Source organism: Microcaecilia unicolor, chromosome 2, assembly GCF_901765095.1.
Source record: "Microcaecilia unicolor chromosome 2, aMicUni1.1, whole genome shotgun sequence".
In the NCBI taxonomy this organism is placed as follows: Eukaryota; Metazoa; Chordata; class Amphibia; order Gymnophiona; family Siphonopidae; genus Microcaecilia; species Microcaecilia unicolor.
In genome coordinates, this window is record NC_044032.1 from 321,303,344 (window position 1) to 321,330,212 (window position 26,869).

At 47.4% G+C, this 26,869-nt stretch overlaps 1 protein-coding gene across 1 annotated transcript in view; it reads right to left on the bottom strand.

Annotated features, from left to right (window-relative positions):
• Positions 1-26,869, bottom strand: part of DNAJA1 (DnaJ heat shock protein family (Hsp40) member A1) — a 223,808-nt gene that overhangs the window by 153,241 nt on the left and 43,698 nt on the right. The window contains 2 exon segments of the mRNA XM_030194332.1: positions 9,917-10,097; positions 25,265-25,406. Of these exon segments, the coding sequence (XP_030050192.1) occupies positions 9,917-10,097; positions 25,265-25,396 (313 nt within the window). The 5' untranslated portion in view covers positions 25,397-25,406.

A 26,869-nucleotide genomic window follows, 5' to 3' on the forward strand; every position in this document is an offset into this window, starting at 1 on the left:
TATCCCTAACCACTCCCACCTTGAGACGAGAACGACAGGGGTACTCCAGAAAAGTTTCTGGAAGAGGCCGCGCAAATTCTCTAAGACATACCCATCTCAAATAACCTCTAACACCAATTGGTTGGCGGTAATCTTGGCCCACCTCTGATAACTTGTGTTAAGCAAGCTCCCACAGGAATCAGACACTGGGCCCGGAAACCTTCATTGTGCTGGACGAGCAGAGGATTGGAAAGGGGTTCCCCCATCCCTACCTCCTCTTTGAGCTCCACGAAAGGACCGCGTCCTCTGGAAAAACCGAGACCTCTGAGTCGGAACCAATCTACCTTACCAAAAACGGCAAGAATCACGTCCTTGGCCACAACCGGAGAACAGAACTCTACCGGACGTCCTAGTACTGTCCTCCGGAAGACGTGGCACCTTAGCATCTCCTAGGCTGCGAACCAACTTATCCAACTCCTCACCAAATAACAGAGGAACCCTAAAGGGAAATCCACTGAGCTTAGATTTAGAAGCCTCATCCGCTGACCAACCACGCAGCCAAAGGGACCTACGAGCAGCTACACTCAAGGCCATACAAAGTATCCGCCAAAGAGGCTGATCCCATTTCAATTTTAGCCACTTCTGTGTCAAAGACAAATCATTCGAAGTTCTATCCAGGACCCTTTCAGACCAGCGAAAGCAAGCTCTAGCCACCAAGGTTCCGCAAATAGCTGCTTGAGCTGCCAGAGCAAAGACATCAAAACTACTCTTCAGCATAGATTCTATACTGCGATCCTGAACATCTTTAAGGGTAGTGTCCCCATCTACTGGAACCGTATTTCTCTTGGTAACCACTAAGACCACCACATCCACCACAGGAGGCTTAAGAAGGGTCTTGTCTGCATCAGGGACTGGATAAAGGCGCACCATAGACAGCCAGCCGAAAAGAAGAATCAGGCACATCCCACTGTGCTTGAATGATGTGTCTGATATCTTGGTGCATAGGAAACGTCTTAACTGGTCTCCAAATGCCCTTTACCAGGAGATCTACCTTATGAACTTCCACAGATGATTCCTCTTCTTCAAAATGTAAAGTAGATGACACCAAAGAAATTAGCTCCTGTAAATCCTCTTTGTGGAAAATTCTAACTATTGAGGGATCTTCCCCTGGAAACAGTCTCAGAGCCTTCTTCTACCTGCCCAGGATCTTCTGCAACCTGGTCCTCACTTAAAAAAAATCTGGTTCATCCAGAGAAGGCATCTCCTGGTCATTGTTAGAACCTAGATCTTCCTCCCGATCATAAACCTCTCTAGGGTGCTTAGCAGAAACCAGCAGCCCGTCTAAGGGCCTCCTCAAAGGAGAAGAGGTACCTGATTTATGCATAAGAAAAGCTTTAAAAGTTTGTAGAACAAATTCTGGAGGAAAACCTCCATCCATCCCTGCTGAAATAACTGATAACATCCCCACGGTTAGCTCCATGGAAGAAACAGGCAGGGAACCCAGCTGCTGCACCGAAACTGAAGAGGAGTAAAATGTCAGTGCTTCTTCCCAAAACTGAAACCGGCGTTTTCTCCTGCACCCCAGCCACGTCCTTACTCGAGATCACCAGCAGGGAAAGAACGACAGCGGGACCTACCTCTGAAGGCCCCTCCACTTCCATGCAATTACTTGCAAGTCTCACTCAGTCCTAGACCCCGCCGCTGCCACATAGAACAGCGGCAGAGCTTTTCTGCCATCGCAGCTGGAAACAAGAGCGGCGGGGGGGGGGGGGGGGGTCCCTTTCTTTTTAAACAGAACTGAAAAATCAAAGACAGCCGCTATGACAAGGGAAGGGAGCTGCCTTGCTCGCTTACACCTTTGCCTCAACAAGAGCAGAAATAAATGCTCTGAGGTCTCGCCTTTTTTTTTTTGTGACCGCCTCTCCCTTAACTCAACTGCTCTTCCCCTGAAGAGACAGAGGCTCTAAAGCAAACCACCACACTGAAGACAGAGAGGACTTGGGGGGAGGGATCCAACCACCCAGGTGTGACACCCCCGAGGCTCACAGAGACCCCCATAAGCACACAGACACAGAGAGGGATGCACAGAAAGCGAATGCTACATACCTGTAGAAGGTATTCTCCGAGGACAGCAGGCTGATTGTTCTCACTGATGGGTGACGTCCACGGCAGCCCCTCCAATCGGAAACTTCACTAGCAAAGTCCTTTGCTAGCCCTCGCGCGCCCGCGCGCACCGCGCATGCGCGGCCGTCTTCCCGCCCGAAACCGGCTCGAGCCGGCCAGTCCAGTATGTAGCAAGACAATACAGATCAAGGGAAGACACAACTCCAAAGGGGAGGCGGGCGGGTTGGTGAGAACAATCAGCCTGCTGTCCTCGGAGAATACCTTCTACAGGTATGTAGCATTCGCTTTCTCCGAGGACAAGCAGGCTGCTTGTTCTCACTGATGGGGTATCCCTAGCCCCCAGGCTCACTCAAAACAACAACATTGGTCAATTGGGCCTCGCAACGGCGAGGACATAACTGAGATTGACCTAAAAAATTTACCAACTAACTGAGAGTGTAGCCTGGAACAGAACAAACAGGGCCCTCGGGGGGTGGAGTTGGATCCTAAAGCCCAAACAGGTTCTGAAGAACTGACTGCCCGAACCGACTGTCACGTCGGGTATCCTGCTGCAGGCAGTAATGAGATGTGAATGTGTGGACAGATGACCACGTCGCAGCTTTGCAAATTTCCTCCATGGTGGCTGACTTCAAGTGGGCTACCGACGCTGCCATGGCTCTAACATTATGAGCCGTGACATGACCCTCAAGAGCCAGCCCAGCCTGGGCGTAAGTGAAGGAAATGCAATCTGCTAGCCAATTGGATATGGTGCGTTTCCCTACAGCCACTCCCCTCTTGTTGGGATCAAAAGAAACAAACAATTGGGCGGACTGTCTGTGGGGCTGTGTCCGCTCCAGATAGAAGGCCAATGCTCTCTTGCAGTCCAATGTGTGCAGCTGACGTTCAGCAGGGCAGGAATGAGGACGGGGAAAGAATGTTGGCAAGACAATTGACTGGTTCAGATGGAACTCCGACACAACCTTTGGCAGAAACTTAGGGTGAGTGCGGAGGACTACTCTGTTGTGATGAAATTTGGTGTAAGGGGCCTGGGCTACCAGGGCCTGAAGCTCACTGACTCTACGAGCCGAGGTAACTGCCACCAAGAAAATGACCTTCCAGGTCAAGTACTTCGGATGGCAGGAATTCAGTGGCTCGAAAGGAGGTTTCATCAGCTGGGTGAGAACGACATTGAGATCCCATGACACTGTAGGAGGCTTGACAGGGGGCTTTGACAAAAGCAAACCTCTCATGAAGCGAACAACTAAAGGCTGTCCTGAGATCGGCTTACCTTCCACTTGGTAATGGTATGCACTGATTGCACTAAGGTGAACCCTTACGGAGTTGGTCTTCAGACCAGACTCAGACAAGTGGAGAAGGTATTCAAGCAGGGTCTGTGTAGGACAAGAGCGAGGATCTAGGGCCTTGCTGTCACACCAGACGGCAAACCTCCTCCAATGAAAGAAGTAACTTCTCTTAGTGGAGTCTTTCCTGGAAGCAAGCAAGATGCGGGAGACACCCTCTGGCAGACCCAAAGAGGCAAAGTCTACGCCCTCAACATCCAGGCCGTGAGAGCCAGGGACTGGAGGTTGGGATGCAGAAGAGCCCCTTCGTCCTGCGTGATGAGGGTCGGAAAACACTCCAATCTCCACGGTTCTCCGGAGGATAACTCCAGAAGAAGAGGGAACCAGATCTGACGCGGCCAAAAGGGAGCAATCAGAATCATGGTGCCTCGGTCTTGCTTGAGTTTCAACAAAGTCTTCCCCACCAGAGGAATGGGAGGATAAGCATACAGCAGACCTTCCCCCCAATCCAGGAGGAAGGCATCCGACGCCAGTCTGCCGTGGGCCTGAAGCCTGGAACAGAACTGAGGGACCTTGTGGTTCACCTGAGATGCGAAGAGATCCACCAGGGGGGTGCCCCACGCCTGGAAGATCTGTCGCACCACACGGGAATTGAGCGACCACTCGTGAGGTTGCATAATCCTGCTCAACCTGTCGGCCAGACTGTTGTTTACGCCTGCCAGATATGTGGCTTGGAGCACCATGCCTTGACGGCGAGCCCAAAGCCACATGCTGACGGCTTCCTGACACAGGGGGCGAGATCCGGTGCCCCCCTGCTTGTTGACATAGTACATGGCAACCTGATTGTCTGTCTGAATTTGGATAATTTGGTGGGACAGCCGATCTCTGAAAGCCTTCAGAGCGTTCCAGATCGCTCGCAACTCCAGAAGATTGATCTGTAGATCGCTTTCTTGGAGGGACCACCTTCCTTGGGTGTGAAGCCCATTGACATGAGCTCCCCATCCCAGGAGAGACGCATCCGTGGTCAGCACTTTTTGAGGCTGAGGAATTTGGAAGGGACGTCCCAGAGTCAAATTGGAGCAAATCGTCCACCAATACAGGGATTCGAGAAATCTCGTGGACAGGTGGATCACGTCTTCTAGACCCCCGGCGGCCTGATACCACTGGGAGGCTAGGGTCCATTGAGCAGATCTCATGTGAAGGCGGGCCATGGGAGTCACATGAACTGTGGAGGCCATGTGGCCCAGCAATCTCAACATCTGCCGAGCTGTGATCTGCTGGGACGCTCGCACCCGCGAGACGAGGGACAACAAGTTGTTGGCCCTCGCCTCTGGGAGATAGGCGCGAGCCGTCCGAGAATCCAGCAGGGCTCCGATGAATTCGAGTTTCTGCACTGGGAGAAGATGGGACTTTGGGTAATTTATCACAAACCCCAGTAGCTCCAGGAGGCGAATAGTCATCTGCATGGACTGCAGGGCTCCTGCCTCGGATGTGTTCTTCACCAGCCAATCGTCGAGATATGGGAACACGTGCACCCCCAGCCTGCGAAGCGCCGCTGCTACCACAGCTAGGCACTTTGTGAACACCCTGGGCGCAGAGGCGAGCCCAAAGGGTAGCACACAGTACTGGAAGTGGCGTGCGCCCAGCTGAAATCGCAGATACTGTCTGTGAGCTGGCAGTATCGGGATGTGTGTGTAGGCATCCTTCAAGTCCAGAGAGCATAGCCAATCGTTTTGCTGAATCATGGGGAGAAGGGTGCCCAGGGAAAGCATCCTGAACTTTTCTTTTACGAGATATTTGTTCAGGGCCCTTAGGTCTAGGATGGGACGCATCCCCCCTGTTTTCTTTTCCACAAGGAAGTACCTGGAATAGAATCCCAGCCCTTCTTGCCCGGATGGCACGGGCTCGACCGCATTGGCGCTGAGAAGGGCGGAGAGTTCCTCTGCAAGTACCTGCTTGTGCTGGAAGCTGTAGGACTGAGCTCCCGGTGGACAATTTGGAGGTTGAGAGGCCAAATTGAGGGTGTATCCTTGCCGGACTATTTGGAGAACCCACTGATCGGAGGTTATAAGAGGCCACCTTTGGTGAAAAGCTTTCAACCTCCCTCCGACAGGCAGGTCGCCCGGCACTGACACTTGGATGTCGGCTATGCTCTGCTGGAGCCAGTCAAAAGCTCGCCCCTTGCTTTTGCTGGGGAGCCGCGGGGCCTTGCTGATTCGCACGCTGCTGACGAGAGCGAGCGCGCTGGGGCTTAGCCTGGGCCGCAGGCTGTCGGGAAGGAGGATTGTACCTACGCTTGCCAGAAGTATAGGGAACAGTCTTCCTTCCCCCGAAAAATCGTCTACCTGTAGAGGTAGAAGCTGAAGGCTGCCGGCGGGCGAACTTGTCGAATGCGGTGTCCCGCTGGTGGAGAGACTCTACCACCTGCTCGACTTTTTCGCCAAAAATGTTATCCGCCCGGCAAGGCAAGTCCGTAATCCGCTGCTGGACTCTATTCTCCAGGTCGGCGGCACGCAGCCATGAGAGCCTGCGCATCACCACACCTTGAGCAGCGGCCCTGGACGCAACATCAAAAGTGTCATAAACTCCTCTGGCCAGGAATTTTCTGCACGCCTTCAGCTGCCTGACCACCTCCTGAAAAGGCTTGGCTTGCTCAGGGGGAAGAGCATCAACCAAGCCCGCCAACTGCCGCACATTATTCCGCATGTGTATGCTCGTGTAGAGCTGGTAAGACTGGATCTTGGACACGAGCATAGAGGAATGGTAGGCCTTCCTCCCAAAGGAGTCTAAGGTTCTAGCGTCCTTGCCCGGGGGCGCCGAAGCATGTTCCCTAGAACTCTTAGCCTTCTTTAGGGCCAAATCCACAACTCCAGAGTCATGAGGCAACTGAGTGCGCATCAGCTCTGGGTCCCCATGGATCCGGTACTGGGACTCGATCTTCTTGGGAATGTGGGGATTAGTTAATGGTTTGGTCCAGTTCGCAAGCAATGTCTTCTTCAGGACATGGTGCAAGGGAACAGTGGACGCTTCCTTAGGTGGAGAAGGATAGTCCAGGAGCTCAAACATTTCAGCCCTGGGCTCGTCCTCCACAACCACCGGGAAGGGGATGGCCGTAGACATCTCCCGGACAAAGGAGGCAAAAGACAGACTCTCGGGAGGAGAAAGCTGTCTCTCAGGAGAGGGAGTGGGATCAGACGGAAGATCCCAGACTCCTCGTCAGAGAAATATCTGGGATCTTCCTCTTCCTCCCACGAGGCCTCACCCTCGGTGTCAGACACAAGTTCACGGACCTGTGTCTGCAACCTCGCCCTGCTCGACTCCGTGGAACCCTGTCCACGATGGGGGCGTCGAGAGGTAGACTCCCTCGCCCGCATCGGCGAAGCTCCCTCCGCCGACGTAGTCGGGGAGCCTTCCTGGGAGGTGGCCGCGGTCGGTACCGCACGCGGTACCGACGTCGGGGACCTCAACCTGGGCGATGGGCCAGCCGGCGCCACGCTCGACGGTACCGGTGGCGCAAGCACCGCCGGTACCGGAGGGGTAGGGCGCAACAGCTCTCCCAGAATCTCTGGGAGAACGGCCCGGAGGCTCTCGTTTAGAGCGGCTGTAGAGAAAGGCTGAGAGGTCGATGCAGGCGTCGACGTCAGTACCTGTTCCGGGCGTGGAGGCTGTTCCGGGCTGTCCAGAGCGGAGCGCATCGACACCTCCTGAACAGAGGGTGAGCGGTCCTCTCGGTGCCGATGCCTGCTGGGTGCCGAATCCCTCGGCGACCCAGAGCTCTCGGTGCCGACACGGGGAGGAGACCGGTGTCGATGCTTCTTCGATTTCTTCCGAAGCATGTCACCGGAGCTCCCCGGCACCGACGAGGAGGACGTCGAATCCACCCGTCGCTTCCTCGGGGCCGAGACTGAAGAAGGTCGATCTCGGGGGGGCTGTACCGCAGGAGCCCTCAGGGTAGGCGGAGACCCACCCGAGGGCTCACCGCCACCAGCAGGGGAATGGACAGCCCTCACCTGCACTCCACCCGATGCACCACCGTCCGACGACATCAGCAGACGAGGTCCTGGTACCACCGACGTCGATGCAGCTATCCGATGTCTCGGCGCCGATGCAGAGGCCCGATGCCTCGATGCACTCGATGCAGGGGCGGCCGAGGAAGATGGTCTGGACGCTGACGACGTCGATGCACTCGAAGATCCCGGTGCCGATGCCGACGAAGAGCCCGAGAACAACACGTTCCACTGGGCTAGTCTCGCTACCTGAGTCCGCCTTTGAAGCAGGGAACACAGACTGCAGTTCTGAGGGCGGTGCTCGGCCCCCAGACACTGAAGACACGACGAGTGTCGATCAGTGAGCGAGATAACCCGGGCGCACTGGGTGCACTTCTTGAAGCCGCTGGAAGGCTTCGATGTCATGGGCGGAAAAATCACGCCGGCGAAATCAAAAGCCGAAATGGCGAAATTCGAAGCACCAAATTTAGAGGGAGAAAAAATCTCGACCGAGGCCGAAAAAAGGCCTACCCCGACGACGAAAGAAAACTTACCGGGGCAAAAAAAGCTGGAAGTACGGGGAGGATTTACACGAAACCCGGCGGGGGGTTTGCGGAGCACTTCCCGACTAGGACAAAGCTTTCCCGAAGGAAAAAAACACGTTCAAACAAATTGGACGCGCGAGGTCGACTTTCCGGGGCTCGACACGGCGAAAACACGACCGTACCGAGTGCGGACAAAAGAAGACTGGCCGGCTCGAGCCGGTTTCGGGCGGGAAGACGGCCGCGCATGCGCGTTGCGCGCGGGCGCGCGAGGGCTAGCAAAGGACTTTGCTAGTGAAGTTTCCGATTGGAGGGGCTGCCGTGGACGTCACCCATCAGTGAGAACAAGCAGCCTGCTTGTCCTCGGAGAATATCAGAAATAGTAGCTTAACTCAGAGCAGAATCCCCAGCAAATAGAAACAGCTAAAAATATGAAATATTAAAGAAAAAAAGTTCAAAGAGGGAGACTGAACGGCTCACCACCTTCCACCTGCTGGAGACTGAATACTGGATCTGAAGCTGGCTGGCCAGGGTTCTTATTCGGAGTGCTGCGTGCACAACCCAGCAGTCATATTCTGGGCCAGAGAGAGAGAGACAGGAACACACAGCCTTTTTGGCTTGGGAGTGGGCTGGCACTACCTTGTTAGAACATGTTCTTGTGAGTGATAATGACTTCTCTAGTAGCTCTTCAAGAGCACATAGGTGAAAGATGGGGGAATAGATTTGTGTACTGCCAGTTGTAGCTGTATGTAAATTCCTTAAGACAGCGATCTCTTAAATCTCCTAGCTGAAGCTAAAATTACAAGACTTTTTTGGCAATACAGAACAGATCGCGATCTCAGGAATTCGTAAGGCTCTTACCAAATTAACTCCTAATAAAGATAAGTGAGATTAAGGGTAGATGGGAAAGGGATCTTAGCCAGATCTTGCTGAATTGGGATCTTCTGATAATCAATTATCCCTGGTTTAATAACTAATGGAAATCTCCGAAAATGTTATTTTCAAACCTTGCTTAGAGCATATTTCACTCAAGTGCAGTGCCACAAATCTGGACAATTGTGCAGAAAATGTTTGCTCTCAGGAAAACAAAAACAAAAAAAAAAACCACACACATTTTTTCTGGGCCTGTCCTGCAATTGGCTGATTTTGCTCGGCCATTGCACATTTCAACCTTGACAGATCGTGCCATTTTATTTTCTGGTGGCTCTTCTCTTGAATAGGCCGGGAGCTACTAGCAGTAGCACTAGATGGGTCTGTAATCTTGGACTGTCGCTGAAGTGGAAGTGGTGAAATCTGATTCACAACTACTTGCATGGGAAGCGTGTGGCTCCTTCAAGCATAAGCAACGTTTTGGATAGCCATATGCAATGCATGACACCAAGGGGCAGAAGTCTTCTTCTGAATACCTTATAATTTAATCCTTTGGGAAGCATTGGTACCTGGTTTTATTTAGTCGTATATTCCACTGTTACTCTGTGTTGCTGATGGCCATAAGAACCAAGGCTGTCTGTGACTATTGTTGCTTCGTAAAGGGGGTGTGGGGGGGGGGGATGATAAAAACTGGTGAAGCCTATTTCAAATTGTTGGTTGCTGTTCTTTCTGCTAACAGGTGCTCGTCTTGCGTTTACCTGTAAATATTTGCCCTGTACTGAATAATGTATGTTTGTTGGCTTACCAATAAAATTGTTTGAAACATAAGCTATGTAGAATGTCAACTAATATTGTGATGCACATCAGAGATACATGCATGCCTGATACACAACATTCTAAAAAAAAGGTTTTACTGAAAGCAGGAGAGCTATTCGTGCATAGAGCTGTTAACTGACTTCACCCATGAGGATTTCTGTATCCTGCTTGTCCTCAGAGAAAGTAGACAGCTGAAGATCTTAACACAGCCATCAGTTCATGTGGTTAAAATCATTGTGTGTATGAAATGATTGTGTGTATGGAAAAAAAAAAAAAAAAAAGCTCAAGTGTCAAAGTAATAACATTTTGCTCTAGTTACCTCTTCTCTCTCTCTGCATTCTTCCACCTCCACCAAAGAACATATCAAAAATGTCCATAGGGGAGCCAAAACCGCCACCACTCATGCCACCTTCCTTGATAGCCTGTTCACCACCTTTATCATACAATTCTCTCTTCTTGTGGTCAGACAGTACTTCATAAGCTTGTGAAATCTGTTTAAACTAAACAAAAAAAAAAAAAAAAAAAAAACATTAAATAATTCAAGTAGCTTAACTTTATTAAAAAAAAGTAGTAAAGAAAAAAAAGAAGAGGTATATTTTCAAAGCCTTAGACTTACAAAGTTTCATAGGTTAGTATAAGTCTGTGCTTTGAAAATGAGCCCCAAGGTCTACCACTCCTAAGTTCCTTTCTTCAGGTTTCTATGGCTTGTAAAATCTTGCACACCATCCGTAGTGAGAAGTACTTTTGCCCACACAACCACTAAGGACTATCTTTCCCATTTCACTGGATACCAATTTAATCCTGCAATGTTATTCCTTCATAAGGTAGTCAGGGCTTTGATACACAATCATATCACACCACATACTTACAGAGATCACCTAACGCTACTGAAGTGGGACAGTTTTTTTTTTCTAATTTAATTTTTATTGTTTTATATATACTTATACAGATAAATACAACTGCAAAGTGTAATACAGCCATAATTGTAACAACTTTACAAACTTAGGAAAAAAAACATATGTTCAATTATTTATATATAACATTGGCTTCCTTAGACCACAATGTAAAGGTTAGGGGGGGTAGGAATTAGTGAAGTGTATTACACAATATCACACGTTAAACAAGAAAAGTAGTGACACCATTATTCCCATACTTCTTATCTCTAAGCTTGTTTAGTATCTAAGAAGTTCTGAAGCTGATCAGGCATATAATATATATATTTTGTTTGATTTATCCTGATAACACACTTACAAGGATATGCAAGAAGGAAGGAACCTCCCATTTCCAAAATTTTTGACCTCATTGACAGAAACTTTTTCCTTTTTTCCTGTGTTATTTTAGTCACGTCAGGATAGAGCCAGATCTTCTGGCCTGCAAACATGCGGTTGGTTGATTTAAAATAAAGTCTGCATTTAAGTCCTGCTGGAAAACAAAAGACACTATCAACGTTCCTCTTTCCATCGCGTTTGTAATTGATTGATCCAAAATGGCTGTGACATTTTGTAAATCCACTGAGTCTTCTCCCTCTACTTTATTCATTGTATTTGAAATGTAGTAAATTTTATTCAAAGGAGGAAATATTTCTTGGGGAAAATTCAAATTTTCTTTCAAAAATCTGCAAAACATCATTTGGAGAGACTCCCAACATTCTAGGAAAATTTAATAGTCGAAGTTTTAACCTCCTATTATAGTTCTCCATTTGTTCTATTTTTCTTCTGATCTCAATACTATCTTTAATCACAGCCACCTTGAATTCTTCCGTTTGCTTAGAGTCTGTCTGCAAGGCCTCAATTTTCTTTGAAAAATCCTGATTAGCTACTTCCATAGAGTTCTTCACTTCCTGCACCGATAAATTTAATGTCTTTACCTCATCAGAAGATTGTTTCAGGGTTCTTTCGATTTCTAATAACTTCAGCCAGATCCGACTTAGATTCACCTCCGTCTCTCCTGCAACTTCTGATCTCCCCGTCCGGTCGAGCTCCCCTCTGGGCTCTTCAGAATCACCCTTTCCGGGTCCTGGAGGAAACCCCGTTCGACTAGCGAGAGTTGCCGGGCAAGGAGGAGTTATAGAGCATAGCAGGGAAAGAGATGTTTCTATGTCCAGCGGGAAAGCCGCTTCACCGGTTCCCCCCGTTAAGGACTCCACTCCGCTAACGCGGGAAACCACGGGGAAGAAGCGCTCCAAGCCTGTCCTCGCCGGAGTGGATGTCCCGGAAGGCAGGGGAACTCCCTGGATCGTCCCTTTACGTTTTGTATGCGGCATTCTAACAGGAATATCTATTTAATCGGCAGGGAAGGCAGGAGACCGCTTCAAACACAACCGCTCACGGCGCAATCTTGACACGCCCCTGAAGTGGGACAGTTTTTAAACTTACTTCCATTTCTGGTATTCTTGTTCAGAGCTTGACAAACTCAGAAGACAAGAGCTAACTCGTAAATTTAGGGGCCAATAGCTAAGAACTCTACTTCCTTCATCTCCAAAGTTGAAGGGAACCGTCCCTCATCACTATGTTGCTCTGAGTCTGCTACAGCTATAAAGTGGGAGTGCCAGCATTGAATTTGATCTTCTCCCTATCCCACATCCCAACATCTGCCACAGTCTACTGCCTCGGTGCTGGCCACAAGGAAAAATTGTGTCTTACATGATAGTTTCCTTTCTTTTAGTCCAGATGACTGCTTATATTTAAATTGACCAGTGGGAGACAGAAAAAAGTAGTTCCAAGTGATTTGCCCTAGAGGTTATTGTGCAGCCATAGGCCTTTCAGTATTTGTTAGTCAAGCAGTGGTGCTCACCCATACTGTTAGTTAAGACCAAAATACTGTATTTCCTTGATTCTAGGACATTTTTACTCATTTTAATGTGCGCAGAAAGTACAGTAAAATTAGTTCTTACCTGATCTTTCTATTAGTCCCATCAGATCAATCCAGAGACTTGTGGGTTATGTCCCTCAATCAGCAGGTGGAGATAGAGAGAACTCAAGGTTTGCTATATGTGGTCCTGTGCAGCCAGCTTAACCTCTGTATGAACGGTACCAAAGCAGTAACAAGGAATCCATCATTTAAAAAGAATACACTCTCCTACCTCTCTCGAGCGCAGCATACCTTGGCAGGGAAACCTGAAATTCCCATGCCCCTGGAAGAGAACCCCTTTAAAGTGAAAGTCCCACAGACCAAATAAAGGAACCCAAAAAGAACCAAGAAACAATAACCTAAAAAGCAGAATAGTGAACAACAAATCCCAGTGATGGGCCCTCTGGATTGAACTGATGGGACTAACGGAAAGAAAATTAATCCGGTAAGAACAAATTTTACCTTCCATTGCGTCCCCAGATCAATCCAAAGACTTGTGGGATGTACCAAAGCAGTCCTCAAGTAGGGAGGGACTGATATGCCCCAAGGCAAAAACAAATGCCCCGAAGGCTGCGTCCTGGCATGCCGCCATGTCTATTCGGTGATGCTTAGTAAACGTATGTACAGATGCCTAAGTAGCTGCTCTGCAAATAACCTCCAATGGAACCAGACTAAACTCCACGAAGGATGTAGCTTGAGCACTCGTAGTATGCGCACCTGGAGAGGAGGCGCCATCCCCATGGACAAGTAGGCTGAAACAATCGCTTCCCGAAGCCAATGGGCCACCATGGCCTTGGAGGCCATACCTCCTTTATTGCTACTACTACTACTACTACTACTACTATTTAGCATTTCTATAGCGCTACAAGGCATACGCAGCGCTGCACAAACATAGACCCTCAAACAGACAAACAGATGATCTGAGTGACAGAAGGAGTTTGTGGCTTCTAAATAACGGAGAAGAACGTGCCTCACATCCAAACAGCGTAGAGCTCTGAACTCACTTCGGTAGTCTTCCAACCAGACGGCCAGTAACACCAAAACCTGGTTAACCTGAAAGCGAGTCACCACTTTAGGCAAAATGGAAAGAACAGTGCGAATGCAAACCCCTGCCTCCGAAAAATGGAGGAAGGGATCCCTGCATGACAACGCCTGGAGCTCCGACACTCGCCTGGCAGAGGCCATAGCCACCCGAGTAAGGACCTTCGAGGATACCTTACCCAGGAGTTCAAACAGAGGACGCTTAATTGCTCGCAAAACCAGGATCAGGCTCCATTCAGGAAGTACTGGTGCCCACAGAGGCCTAATATGGTTGACACTACAAAGAAACCAAATCACATCTGGATGTGTTGCTAAGGAGCGACTGCACAGGCAACCCCGAAAAGAGGCTAGAGCCGCCACTTGCACCTTCAGGGAGCTCAAGGAAAGAGCCTTAGAGACCTTCCTGCAAAAAGGCTAAGATAGACGCTAGTGGAGCCGACTCCACCGAAATACCTGACGAACACCAAGAGACAAAGGATCGCCATACCCATGCACAGGCTGCAGACGTGAAGCGTTTCCGCGCCTGCAACATGTAGAAATCACGTTCTCAGGACAACCTTTACATTTGAGGTGTGCCCATTCAAGAGCCACACCGTAAGCCCAAAGGGGGGCATGAATTTCCATGATTACGAGGTCGAAGTGCTCCAACAAGCGCAGTGGACTGTCTACCAGTAGACTGATGAGATCCAAGTACCAGGCCCGCCTGGGCCAGTCCAGAGCCACCAGGATCACCGTCCCCTGATGCCATGCAATCCGCCTGATCACTCGCGCTATCATGAGCCACAGAGGAAAAACGTAAAGGAGCCCCTTCGGCCATGGCTGAAGCAGTGCATCTATGCATTTGGATCCGAATTCCCTGCCCCTGCTGAACAAGCGGGGCACTCTGGCGTTTGAGTAACATGCCATCAGAGGAATCACTGGAACTCCCCAACAGGACGTGATCTTATCAAACGCTTACTAGGAGAGCTCCCACTCCCCCAGATCCAGCTGGTTCAGGCTGAGGAAATCCGCCTGCACGTTCAGTGTTCCCGCATTGTGAGCCACAAAAAGGAGGGAGAGATGCTTCTCTGCCCAAAGGTAGAGGAAGGAGGCTTCTTTCACGAGCTGGGTGCTCCTGGTGCCCCGTCTGTTGACATAGGCTACTGCTGCAGCATGGTCACACAGAACCCTGACCGACTGTCCCCGAAGAAGGGACTCAAAGGCTCGTAGCGCTAGGCAGATCACCTGTAACTCCAAGAGCTTGATCAGCAAACACATAGTAAAAATATTTTTTAGGTATATTAAAAGCAGGAAGCCGGCAAAAGAATCGGTTGGACCGCTAAATGACCAAGGGGTAACAAGGAGCAATCACAGAAGACAAAGCCATAGCGGAGAAATTAAATGAATTCTTTGCTTCGGTCTTCACCAAGGAAGATGGTATTCAAAGCTGATGAGTCAGAGAAACTGAATGAAATCTCTATAGACCTAGAGAATGTAATGGGGAAATTTGACAAACTGAAGAGTAGCAAATCTCCTGGACTGGATGGTATTCATCCCAGAGTACTGATAGAACTGAAAAATGAACTTGTGGAACTATTGTTAGTAATATGTAATTTATCTTTAAAAATTGAGCGTGGTACCGGAAGTTTGGAGGGTAGCCAATGTTTTTAACACCGATTTTTAAAAAAGGATCCAGAGGAGATCTGGGAAATTTTTAATCAGTGAGCCTGATGTCGGTGCCAGGCAAAATGGTAGACTATTATAAAGAACAAAATTACAGAGCATATCCAAAAGCATGTATTAAGAAAAATCCAATATGGATTTAGTGAAGGGAAATCTTGCCTCACCAATCTATTACATTTCTTTGAAGGGGTAAACACGCGGATAATGGTGAGTTGGTTGATATTGTGTACCTGGATTTTTAAAAGGCGTTTGACAAAGTACCTCATGAAAGACTCCAGAGGAAATAGTATCCTACTGTGGATTAAAAACTGGTTAAAAGGGGAGGGGGAGGGGAAAAACTTAGATAGCAGAAAGTACGATCTATGTTTATAAGTATGTTATGTTCTTCAAACAATTATATATCACAAAGTATGTCCAAATGAACCATTAATAAAAAAATTGTTGAACCTCAAAAACTGGTTAAAAGATAGAAAACAGAGTAGGGTTAAATGGTCAGTATTCTCAATGGAGAAGGGTAGTTAGTGGGGTTCCCCAGAGGTCTGTGCTGGGACCGCTGCTTTTTAACATATTTATAAATGACCTAGAGATGGGAGTAACTGGTGAGGTGAGGTAATTACACTTTTTTCCCTCTTTAAATTTTTTCATTTTATTTATTCAAATATCTCTGCAACAATCAATTTCTCAAAGAGCACATCCTGCTCACATTTGCCCTCGCAGAGGATCATAAACATTTAACCACTACATCTGATACTAACTTATCCATTATGTCTACTACTACAAAACTCATGCTATCAAAATCATCCCCTAATCAGTATCTCCAGAACTAAACCACATACCCCTTTATACACAACATTCCCTCCCCCAGCCAACTCTAGCCCCCTCCTCAAATTGAAAATATCTCCCAATCCTTTGAGCATTCACACTCCCCTTCCCCTCCCCCTCCTATAATCATCCACCAACCTAAATAGCTGTCAGTCTTTGTTGTAGCTGATCCCATCCTCCCTTATATCGAAATGCCCCCTCCCTAAGGAAAGCTGTTAGCCGCTCCATTTGTATTAACAGACCCAATTTACCTTTCCAATCCCCCAATGTCGGTGGGACTGCCCTCTTCCAATATTGTACTATGAGGCACTTAGCTGCTGCCAGCCCCAAGCGCAACCATCTATGCTCCTCCCCCATTATAAATCCACGAGACAAACCAATGGGTTACACACCAAAGAAGACCCAATTTTAATGTTTTCATAAACATCTTGCCAAAAAGGCACCACACTGGGACATGTCCACTATATGTGCAAAAAAAGTACAAGAGAAGGAAAAATACTAGACTTAGTCCTTAGTGGTGCTCATGATCTAGTGCAGGGGGTAACGATACGAGGGCCGCTTGATAACAGTGATCATAATATGATCGGTTTTGATATTGGCATTGAAGGAAGTGAAACTAGGAAATCAAGTACGCTAGCGTTTAACTATAGAAAAGGTGATTACGACAAAATGAGAAAAATGGTGAAAAAAAGACTGAAAGGAGCAGCTCGCAGAGTAAAAAACTTGCATCAGGCGTGGATGCTGTTTAAAAACACCATCCTGGAGGTTCAGGACAAATATATTCCACGTATTAGAAAAAAGGGAAAAAAGACTAAACGTCAGCCGGCGTGGCTAAACAGTAAGATAAAGGAAATCATTAGAGCCAAAAAACAATCCTTCAGAAAGTGGAGAAGAGAACCAACTGAAAGTAACAGGATAGATCATAAGGAATGCCAAGCCAAATGCAAAGCGGAGATAAGGAGGGCAAAAAAGGACTTTGAGAAGAAATTAGCGTTGGAAGCAAAAATACATAGTAAAAATTTTTTTAGATACATTAAAAGCAGGAAACCGGCCAAAGAGTCGGTTGGGCCGCTGGACGAAAATGGTGTTAAAGGGGCGATCAAGGAGGACAAAGCCGTAGCGGAGAAATTAAATGAATTCTTTGCTTCGGTCTTCACCGAGGAGGATTTGGGGGGGACACCGGTGCCGGAAAGAATATTTGAAGCGGGGGAGTCGGAGAAACTAAACAAATTCTCTGTAACCTTGGAGAATGTAATGGGTCAGTTCAGCAAGCTGAAGAGTAGTAAATCACCGGGACCTGATGGTATTCATCCCAGAGTATTAATAGAACTAAAAAATGAACTTGCGGAGCTACTGTTAGAAATATGCAATCTGTCCCTAAAATCGAGTGTAGTACCGGAAGACTGGAGGGTAGCCAATGTTACTCCGATTTTTAAGAAGGGTTCCAGAGGAGATCCGGGAAATTATAGACCGGTGAGTCTGACGTCGGTGCCGGGCAAGATGGTGGAGGCTATTAAGAATAAAATTGCAGAGCATATACAAAAACATGGACTGATGAGACAAAGTCAGCACGGATTTAGTGAAGGGAAGTCTTGCCTCACCAATCTAATGCATTTTTTTGAGGGGGTAAGCAAACATGTGGACAATGGGGAGCTGGTTGATATTGTATATCTGGATTTTCAGAAGGCGTTTGACAAAGTGCCGCACGAAAGACTCCTGAAGAAATTGCAGAGTCATGGAATCGGAGGTAGGGTATTATTATGGATTAAGAACTGGTTGAAAGATAGGAAGCAGAGAGTAGGATTGCGTGGCCAGTATTCTCAGTGGAGGAGGGTAGTTAGTGGGGTCCCGCAGGGGTCTGTGCTGGGTCCGTTGCTTTTTAATGTATTTATAAATGACCTAGAGATGGGAATAACTAGTGAGGTAATTAAATTCGCCGATGACACAAAATTATTCAGGGTCGTCAAGTCGCAGGAGGAATGTGAACGATTACAGGAGGACCTTGCGAGACTGGGAGAATGGGCGTGCAAGTGGCAGATGAAGTTCAATGTTGACAAGTGCAAAGTGATGCATGTGGGTAAGAGGAACCCGAATTATAGCTACGTCTTGCAAGGTTCCGCGTTAGGAGTTACGGATCAAGAAAGGGATCTGGGTGTCGTCGTCAATGATACGCTGAAACCTTCTGCTCAGTGTGCTGCTGCGGCTAGGAAAGCGAATAGAATGTTGGGTGTTATTAGGAAGGGTATGGAGTCCAGGTGTGCGGATGTTATAATGCCGTTGTATCGCTCCATGGTGCGACCGCACCTGGAGTATTGTGTTCAGTACTGGTCTCCGTATCTCAAAAAAGATATAGTAGAATTGGAAAAGGTACAGCGAATGGCGACGAAAATGATAGTGGGGATGGGACGACTTTCCTATGAAGAGAGGCTGAGAAGGCTAGGGCTTTTCAGCTTGGAGAAGAGACGGCTGAGGGAAGATATGATAGAAGTGTATAAAATAATGAGTGGAATGGATCGGGTGGATGTGAAGCGACTGTTCACGCTATCCAAAAATACTAGGACTAGAGGGCATGAGTTGAAGCTACAGTGTGGTAAATTTAAAACGAATCGGAGAAAATTTTTCTTCACCCAACGTGTAATTAGACTCTGGAATTCGTTGCCGCAGAACGTGGTACGGGCGGTTAGCTTGACGGAGTTTAAAAAGGGGTTAGATAGATTCCTAAAGGACAAGTCCATAGACCGCTATTAAATGGACTTGGAAAATTCCGCATTTTTAGGTATAACTTGTCTGGAATGTTTTTACGTTTGGGGAGCGTGCCAGGTGCCCTTGACCTGGATTGGCCACTGTCGGCGACAGGATGCTGGGCTAGATGGACCTTTGGTCTTTCCCAGTATGGCACTACTTATGTACTTATGGCAACTTCACCAACCTTTGCTTAGAGGCCATGTCAGCCGCCCAATGCCATAGCCATAGAAGGCGGCAAGCGGCCACCGCCACAGCCATCTGTGTAGCCGAAGCTCTGACCAGATCATAGAGGGCGTCAGACAAAAATGACAAGGCGGACTCCATCCGCGGTGCCACCTCCACAAGGGGCTCCGCTCCATCCCCGGGCTGTTCCACTGCCTGTTGCAACCAAGTGAGGCAGGCTCGAGCAGCATAACAACTGCACACAGATGCCCGTAAGGCTAGGCCTGAAATCTCAAAAGGACCGTTTGACTGCTGATTCCAGACGTCGGTCCTGCATGTCCTTCAAGGCGACCCCTCCCTCCACTGGGAGGGTAGTCTTTCCACTTTAGGCACGTCCAAGCGTACCAAGTGCTCCTCATTGACAGGATACAAGTGCCCCATTGCCCTGGCAACTTTCAAAGGCCCCTCAGGGTCAGCCCAGTGAGCCGAAATAAGCTCTTGGATGGAGTCATGCAAAGGAAAGGCTCAAGCAGGCTTCTTAGTACTAGCTATCCTCGGATAACCAGAGGAGGCTTCGCCCATCACAGGATCTTCAATAGAGAGGGCCTGTAATGCATCAGAAATAAACGCTGGCAGCTCCTCGCGGTGGAAAATCCTAATCGCAGTGGGATCATCTGGATCCAGTGGCAATCCTACACCTTCCTCTGGCTCTTCGGACCATGAAGGCCTGCCAGATCCCTCAGAATCCCCACAGCCCGACCATGGGGGGGGTGCGCCACTGTCTGAAAGAAAATTTACCCTTCTGCGCTTGTCTTGCAGCCAACTGTCTGGGGAAAAATACGCCTGACGGCAATCCCGGGCCAGTCTCCTCTACCGCCGCCCGTTTGACAACAGTACCGAATCGGGACTCCACAAACACGTCTCTCACCAGGGCACCAAATTCCAACGATAACCTTCTCTGATCAGGTCCAGGACCCACTGATCTGAGGTAATCTTGGTCCACTCCTCGAGAAAGAAGGAAAGGCGTCCTCCTACAGCTGTAAAGGAGGAGTGGACAGACGTCCCATCATGGTGGTGGATGGCCCTAAACTCCTGGCCTTGAGCCGGCCGCTGCGGAGCGTTTGTCCAAGCGAAAGGAGTTCCTCTACTGAAAGCGAGCACGTTGAGTAAACCCAGCAGAGCGCCCCGGGCGATACCTTCTAGCTTTACGGAAGCGAGGTCTGGAGGAGGAGGGAACCACGACCCTTGGAAGAAGGCCGCGGCCTATCCTCAGGTAACCTCCGGGGTTTAGCATCCCCCAGGTCTTTAACAATCTTCTCCAACTCCTCACCAAATAACAGAAGGCCCCGAAAGGGCAACTTCACCAGCCTTTCCTTAGAGGCCATGTCAGCCACCCAATGCCGTAGCCATAGAAGGCAGCGGGCGGACACCGCCACAGACATCCGTTTAGTCGAAGCTCTGACCAGATCATAGAGGGCGTCAGCTAAAAATGACAAGGCCGACTCCATGTGCGGTGCAACCTCAGCGAGGGACTCCGCACCATCCACGGGCTGTTCCACTGCCTGTTGTAACCAAGAGAGGCAGGCTCGAGCAACATAAGAACTACAAACAGGCACCCTTAAGGCTAGGCCCGAAATCTCAAAGGACCGTTTTAGCGCCGATTCCAGTCACCGGTCCTGAATGTCCTTCAGGGCGACCCCTCCCTCTACTGGGAGGGTGGCCTTTTTTGTCACTGCTGTGACTAAGGCATCCACTTTAGGCATCCCAAAACGGGCCAAGTGCTCCTCACTCAGAGGGCAAAAATGCCACATCGCCTTAGCCACTTTCAAGGGCCCCTCAGGATCAGCCCATTGAGCAGAAATAAGCTCTTGGATGGAGTCATGCAAAGGAAAGGCACGAGCAGGCTTCTTAGTACTTGCCATCCTCTGATTGCCAGAGGAGGCCTCACCTTGAACAGGGTCATCAATAGAGCGGGCCTGTAAGGCATCAGAGATAAGTGCTGGCAGCTCATCGCGGTGGAAAATCCAAACCGCAGTGGGATCATCCAGATCCAGTCGCAAACCGGCTCCTTCCTCTGGCTCTTCAGACCACGAAGCAAAAGACCCCTCAGAGTCCCCACAGCCCGACCATGGGGAGGAAAAGGGGGGAGCGCCACTCTCCAACAGGGAATTTACCCGTCTATGCTTAGTGTGCATCCAACGCTCAGAGGCATCCATGTCTGGCATCAGTCCCGGGCCATCAGTCGGAGGGGAACAAGGTAGCAACGCAGTGTCAGACACCTGCGGCAGAGCTCTTTTCAGCATGAAGGCTTTATGTAAAATAAGCACAAACTCAGGGGAGAAAAACTCACCCTGACCTCCTGTCTCCGAATTAGGAGCCATGGGGAATGGAGCTCCTCTGGTAGCCTCGGCACGAGGCGCCTCTCTGCTCTCAAGACTCTTCCGCAACCACGGGGGTCGAGCCATGCGGCGCTTCTAAGATGGCGCCCGCTGCCAGCTCCATCGAGCGGAAAGGATCATCGCTCGCCATACTCGTACTGGCTCTACCATCTAAACAGCACGTTTTACAGAGCCCCCGCTGCTGATCTGCGCTTGCCACAACGGGAACAGCGCTCAACTCCCTCAGCAGCCATCACCAAAAAACGGTGGAATAAAATTCAAAATGGCGGCTTCGCATCAAAATCACCCCAATTGGAACGCCGTCCGCAGGCCCTCCCCGGAGGAGCTGAGTACCACTCTTACCTCAAAGGACCGAATCTACGAGCTGCGGTCACGCTGCACAGTCATGAAAAGCCTCAGAAATAGCAGTGCTGAAAAGCGTGTTTTTTGTTTTGTTTTTTTACGCTGTGAGGAAAGTTGGAGGCAAACAGCTACAGAGGCACTCCGGAGGCAGAAGATGGTGGGAAAGGAAGGGAAAGGGCGAACCTATATGCCTGCATCCACACCTATGTGCCTTTAAAGTGGGCTCCACTTAGCCAAAACACCCCTGCTACAACTGCCAAAAGCACATGAGCCACACTAGGCAGAATCTTCAAGGAGCTGAACAAGCTGCATCCAACCCTGCTGGGAGATAGAGAAATACTGAGAGGCAGATGGAGCTAGCCGTCCTAGAGACACTATGGTTTTCAGTGTTCTCTATCTCCCCCTGCTGGTAGGTGGACACAACCCATTCGTAATGGATTTATCTGCTGCTGCTAAGGAAATTTAATTTCATGAATGTTTTTGTGACAAAAGTTAAACAGATCTATTGGCGTCGGTATTTGGTCGGTTAATGGTCACTGGAGGCTGGCTCGAGCAGCCAAACGTTTAGTCATGCCACCAACTTCATCACATGGTGACTTGCCATGACTCATGCCAAAAAAGTTCCATTCGGCCTCAATTTCAAAAACCTTCTTTTGATTGCACAGATTGACAAAATTTTTGTAATTTTTGTATCGTGCTGCTGAACCGTCACTAAAGTAGTATATTCTTTTATTCATCGTTTTATTCCTCAAAAATGCAATCAACTTCCGAATGAACAAGTGCACGGGAATTGTATATGTTGCATATGATCAGAAATTATGCCGCAGTTGACAATCTGCAGCACGCCATCTTTATTGATATAATAAGCGACGAATGGATGCACTGTGCTCCAGTGAAAGCCTTGAGCAATGTCTTGGACAACAAACGAATAATTCTGCGCAAAATCCATCAGTACGATAAGTTCTGTTTCTTTTAGGCCAGCTTTTAATGACTTCAAATATTCGCTTTGATGTTTTGAAATGAAGTGGTGGTGGCCAGTTTCCAAATTTTGCTAGCGAGTTTTTCAATGAAGTTCTCAACAGTGAGAACATGTGTTTCGAGCATTTCACTGTCAGTATGAACCCATTGTTTGGATTCTATTGATTCTTCTGAGTCCCAGTCCTCAAATATTTCTTCCAAATATGCTATCAATGCCTCTTCACCAGGACAGTTTTGGCATCGCTGCAACATACAATCTTTGGCGCCCAGATCGCAACTGCCTTTCCCATAAGCATCTTGCAGTCTTCTTTAATGTTGGCACCTTGTAGCATAAGCTTAACATTCTGATGGATGGTGCAGACACAGACGGAGTGTGTGTGCCTGAGGCACCGACAGTAACACACCACTTTGGTCTGAGCTCACAGAATTTGGAAAAACCAATTTCAGCACCATATTTGTTTCGATATGCTATATACAGTTCTTTCAGATTGCACAGTAGCAACTGCTTTTGTTTTTGAACCTTGATGCCATAAAGTCGAACAGAAACAAAATCTTTTTACCAGGGCACATCCTGCTAAATTCATCATTCTCGTAGAAATCTCGAACTTTGTCGGCAATTGCCTTTGGTAGCAGTTTGCCCAATTTTGCATCCGGTAGTGCACAAATGCCTCTCTTGCTTTAATTTTCGCGCTGTTTTAACCATACGTTCTGAAACGCTAAACATTTTTGCTGTCACTGGTATTGACCAACTCTTTGGGGCCAAAGTCAATAATTGAATTTTCATGGATCTATTGGATATTTTAATTTTCGTTTTCACATCTTCAATTAGGTCAGTGTAATCTTGGCATGACAGGCATTCCTTAGCAGCCGACTTGCTAGTTTGTCCAATATCTTCGACTGATACTGAAGCGGCTACCATCATTTTTTCTGCTACCACTTTCTGCACGTGTTCAATTTTTCGTTTCACATATCCAGTTTTATCCCTACTGGCCAACCTCCGAATTTTTAATGGAGAAGTCCCCAAATCAGCCAAATTGATCAAGAGCGTCTGAAATGTCCACATCGTAATTTTGTGATGACGATGACTCTGCCTTGCTTTCGACTACAGAAACATATTTGGCTTTATACTTGGGAACACATTTCTTGGCCCCGCTTCACATTTGTTTTCAATTTTTTCAAATCATCGGACATTGCTAGATCGACTTTCAACAGTCCATGTTTAACTATGTGATTTTGTTTGTCGAATGGGTTGCAGCACGACTTTTGCTTCATTTCATACTTTTCCAAATGCATCGCTTTGTGATGCAGGCAGATTTGGTCGTCGTCTGTGAACTCAATCTCCGATCGCCGAGTAATGAGCATTTTTTCATTGGCGGACAAGCTGTGCACATAATGCAGCCCAATTTCTTTAGCATAAAATGAACCATGGTGGCAAGTTGATGACTTTTTCCAACAACGCAAATGGGCAAACTGGGATTGTCAGTTGACTCTTACATTCATTTTTCGCATATTAAGCAAAATCGCAATAATTAATAATATGAAGTGTATTAAACTAATGCGAATCTGAAAAAGAGAAGTTATAAAGATTCTTATGTTATGACAGAAACATACAACTACACCTGTACAGTACAGAATCCTATAGCCAAAACATGTTATAATGCGTGGCATCAATAAGGTACTTACAGAATATTTAACCAATGTCATTAGTGCAGAAGCACCGCTAGTAGACTAACATTCATATAGCATACAAAAAAATGAATTATACACTTTAAACTTCAGCAGAAATGGAAAGAAAACGACAATATAGAAAAATGCATGTTGAAGTATATGACGTTGCGATAGCAACGTCCTCAACTTTGTCCCTATTTATAGGGCCTTATATGCCAGCGATGAAAAACCAACCCTACTTTAAGGGATTTGAAACATGCTCTTTCTAATGAAAGTGATTAAAAAGAGTTTCCAGAAGGTCTTTTTTTTGTAAAAGTGGGCTAAAAATACCCTATTTTTGGCGTTTTTGCAACAAATCATCAACTTTACACTCAATTTGTGAACTAATGGAAAATATTAGGAGAATGAAATTTTATATTCGAAATCCTTGTGTTAGTTGTTGTGTGCAAAGTTTCATGTTTATCACACCTTTAATTCCAGAGATATAAAAAGCCAAACTTTACAATTTTTTCGTGCAGCAAATTTTTCTGACCAAGTTTGCTCCAAGTTTTCTTCATGGAAATCGCTCATGAAGATTTTTATATTATTTTGTTTAATAGAGCGCAAAATGTTGTACAAGATGGCCAAGTTGTGTTTCTCTCAACAAAATATTGCCGGAGATACAGTGTCTCAAAGTTGCCGAAATCTTGGAGTCATACCATAGAAGGCTGCAGTATGGGGTCAAACAGATTACTATATCGCAGCAAGTATTGCATCGGCGAACATAAAACTTTACCAATGTTCATTGGGGACATTTATGAATGTTCACAGAAAATTTCATCGAAATCCGTGATGGTCGCGCAGGGACCACCAGACCACTTGATATGGAATGACCCATTGACAATATAGATTAAGCAAATAACTCTTCTCAACACTTACTCCAGAAAACACACAGTACAATTAAGTTACAAGGAAAAATAGCAACCCAAGAGAAAGAAAAAAAAAAAATACACCCTTACCTTTTCACCTTCGTTTGGATTCTTATCTGGGTGATATTTAAGTGCTAGTTTCCGATAGGCTTTTTTGAGTTCCTCTTGGGACGCATTGGGTTTTACCCCCAAAACATCGTAATAACCAGTTTCTTTCACCATCTTCTATAACCTGCACCAAAAGTATATTGTTAGAATTTGACAAATTGAAAGATTAAAACAGATACTGAAAATCTCACTTCCAGAGGCACTAAAACCTTTGGAGGCCTTAAAGTTATACATACATCTTGAAATTTAAAGTGGAAGCTACATCTTGCATGGGTGGAAAGCAAAGTTGCTTACTGTAATGCAGGTTTTCTGTAGATAGCAGGGAATACAGCCACACTAGTTGCTGTCACAACAGACATGCTGGAGCTCTCCCCTAGTTAATGAAACTGTTCAGGAATGCACAGGGCCTCCTGTGATGGGTCAGAATGTATCATAGCTGGAGTGCCAAAGCAAGGAGGTGGCAAGCTACAACTCTGACCCTAAGGATCTGATTGGACAGCTTCTAACAAAAAGGAAATACAGATATCCACAATGACGTGTTTTGACACAACCAGGCTTGAGTTGTATGAACAGATGCAATAATTTACAAAGGGCTTCTGTTTCCCTGAGATAAGAGTATGCAAAACAGCTTCTGTGGATGTGGAGTACGGACCAGGAAAGAAGGACAGCACAGACCTCTCCTTAGAAGGAACTTGGAATGGGTGTACAGGCATAACTTATTATGCAAAAACCGAGTGTTTGGTGGGCATCAGAGCAAAGATTGGAGTTTGCTGACTCTACAAGCAGACATGACCATCGGGAAAGTAGTCTTCCATGTGAGATAAGAGTGCCAAGACACCTAGAGGCTCAAACGGAGACTTCATGAGCACATTGACGACAACCTGTGACCATAGAGTTGGGATCGAGGGAGAGCATTATACATGGTGTATTTAGGTTTTAGCAAAGCTTTTGACACAGTTCTGCATAGACAAACTAAGTGTCCTCAGTATGGGCCCTTAACTAACCAACTGGGTTAGGAACTGGTTGAGTAAAAAGGAGCTTACTCTGAGGAAAGGATACTACCAATGGTATGCCACAAGATTCAGTTATTTAACATTTGGTAAGTAATACTGAAGGGCTGTGTGGTAAGGTCTGCCTTTCTGTGGATGACATCAAAAACAGCAGTAAGGTAGACATCCTGCTGTTCCCCCCCCCCCCCCCCCCCCCACACCTATTTCAGGCAAAACTGAAAAATAAAAAGTTTGGTTGTGTGAATATGAACCAATGAGGCCCACTGGGAATGGTCAGAGCTTGCAGTTGGCAAGCCCTCGGCTAAACCTACAAAGATTACCACCCTCCAGTCCCAGCAACTACAATATGCCAGAATTCTGTGCCAAAAAATAAAAATCACAGATCTGTGGACAAAAAAATTAAAAATTCTGTGCAAAAAATTTGCAAATACTGCAAGTTTATTTAACCACTCTCCCTGTATACAGATACCATCCATATTTTCCCTGCACCCACATAGCATCCAGTTTTGCAGACCCCTCTCCCTTTCTGACCCACACATACCATCTTTTATTTATTTTTTTAGAGCCCTTCCCTCCC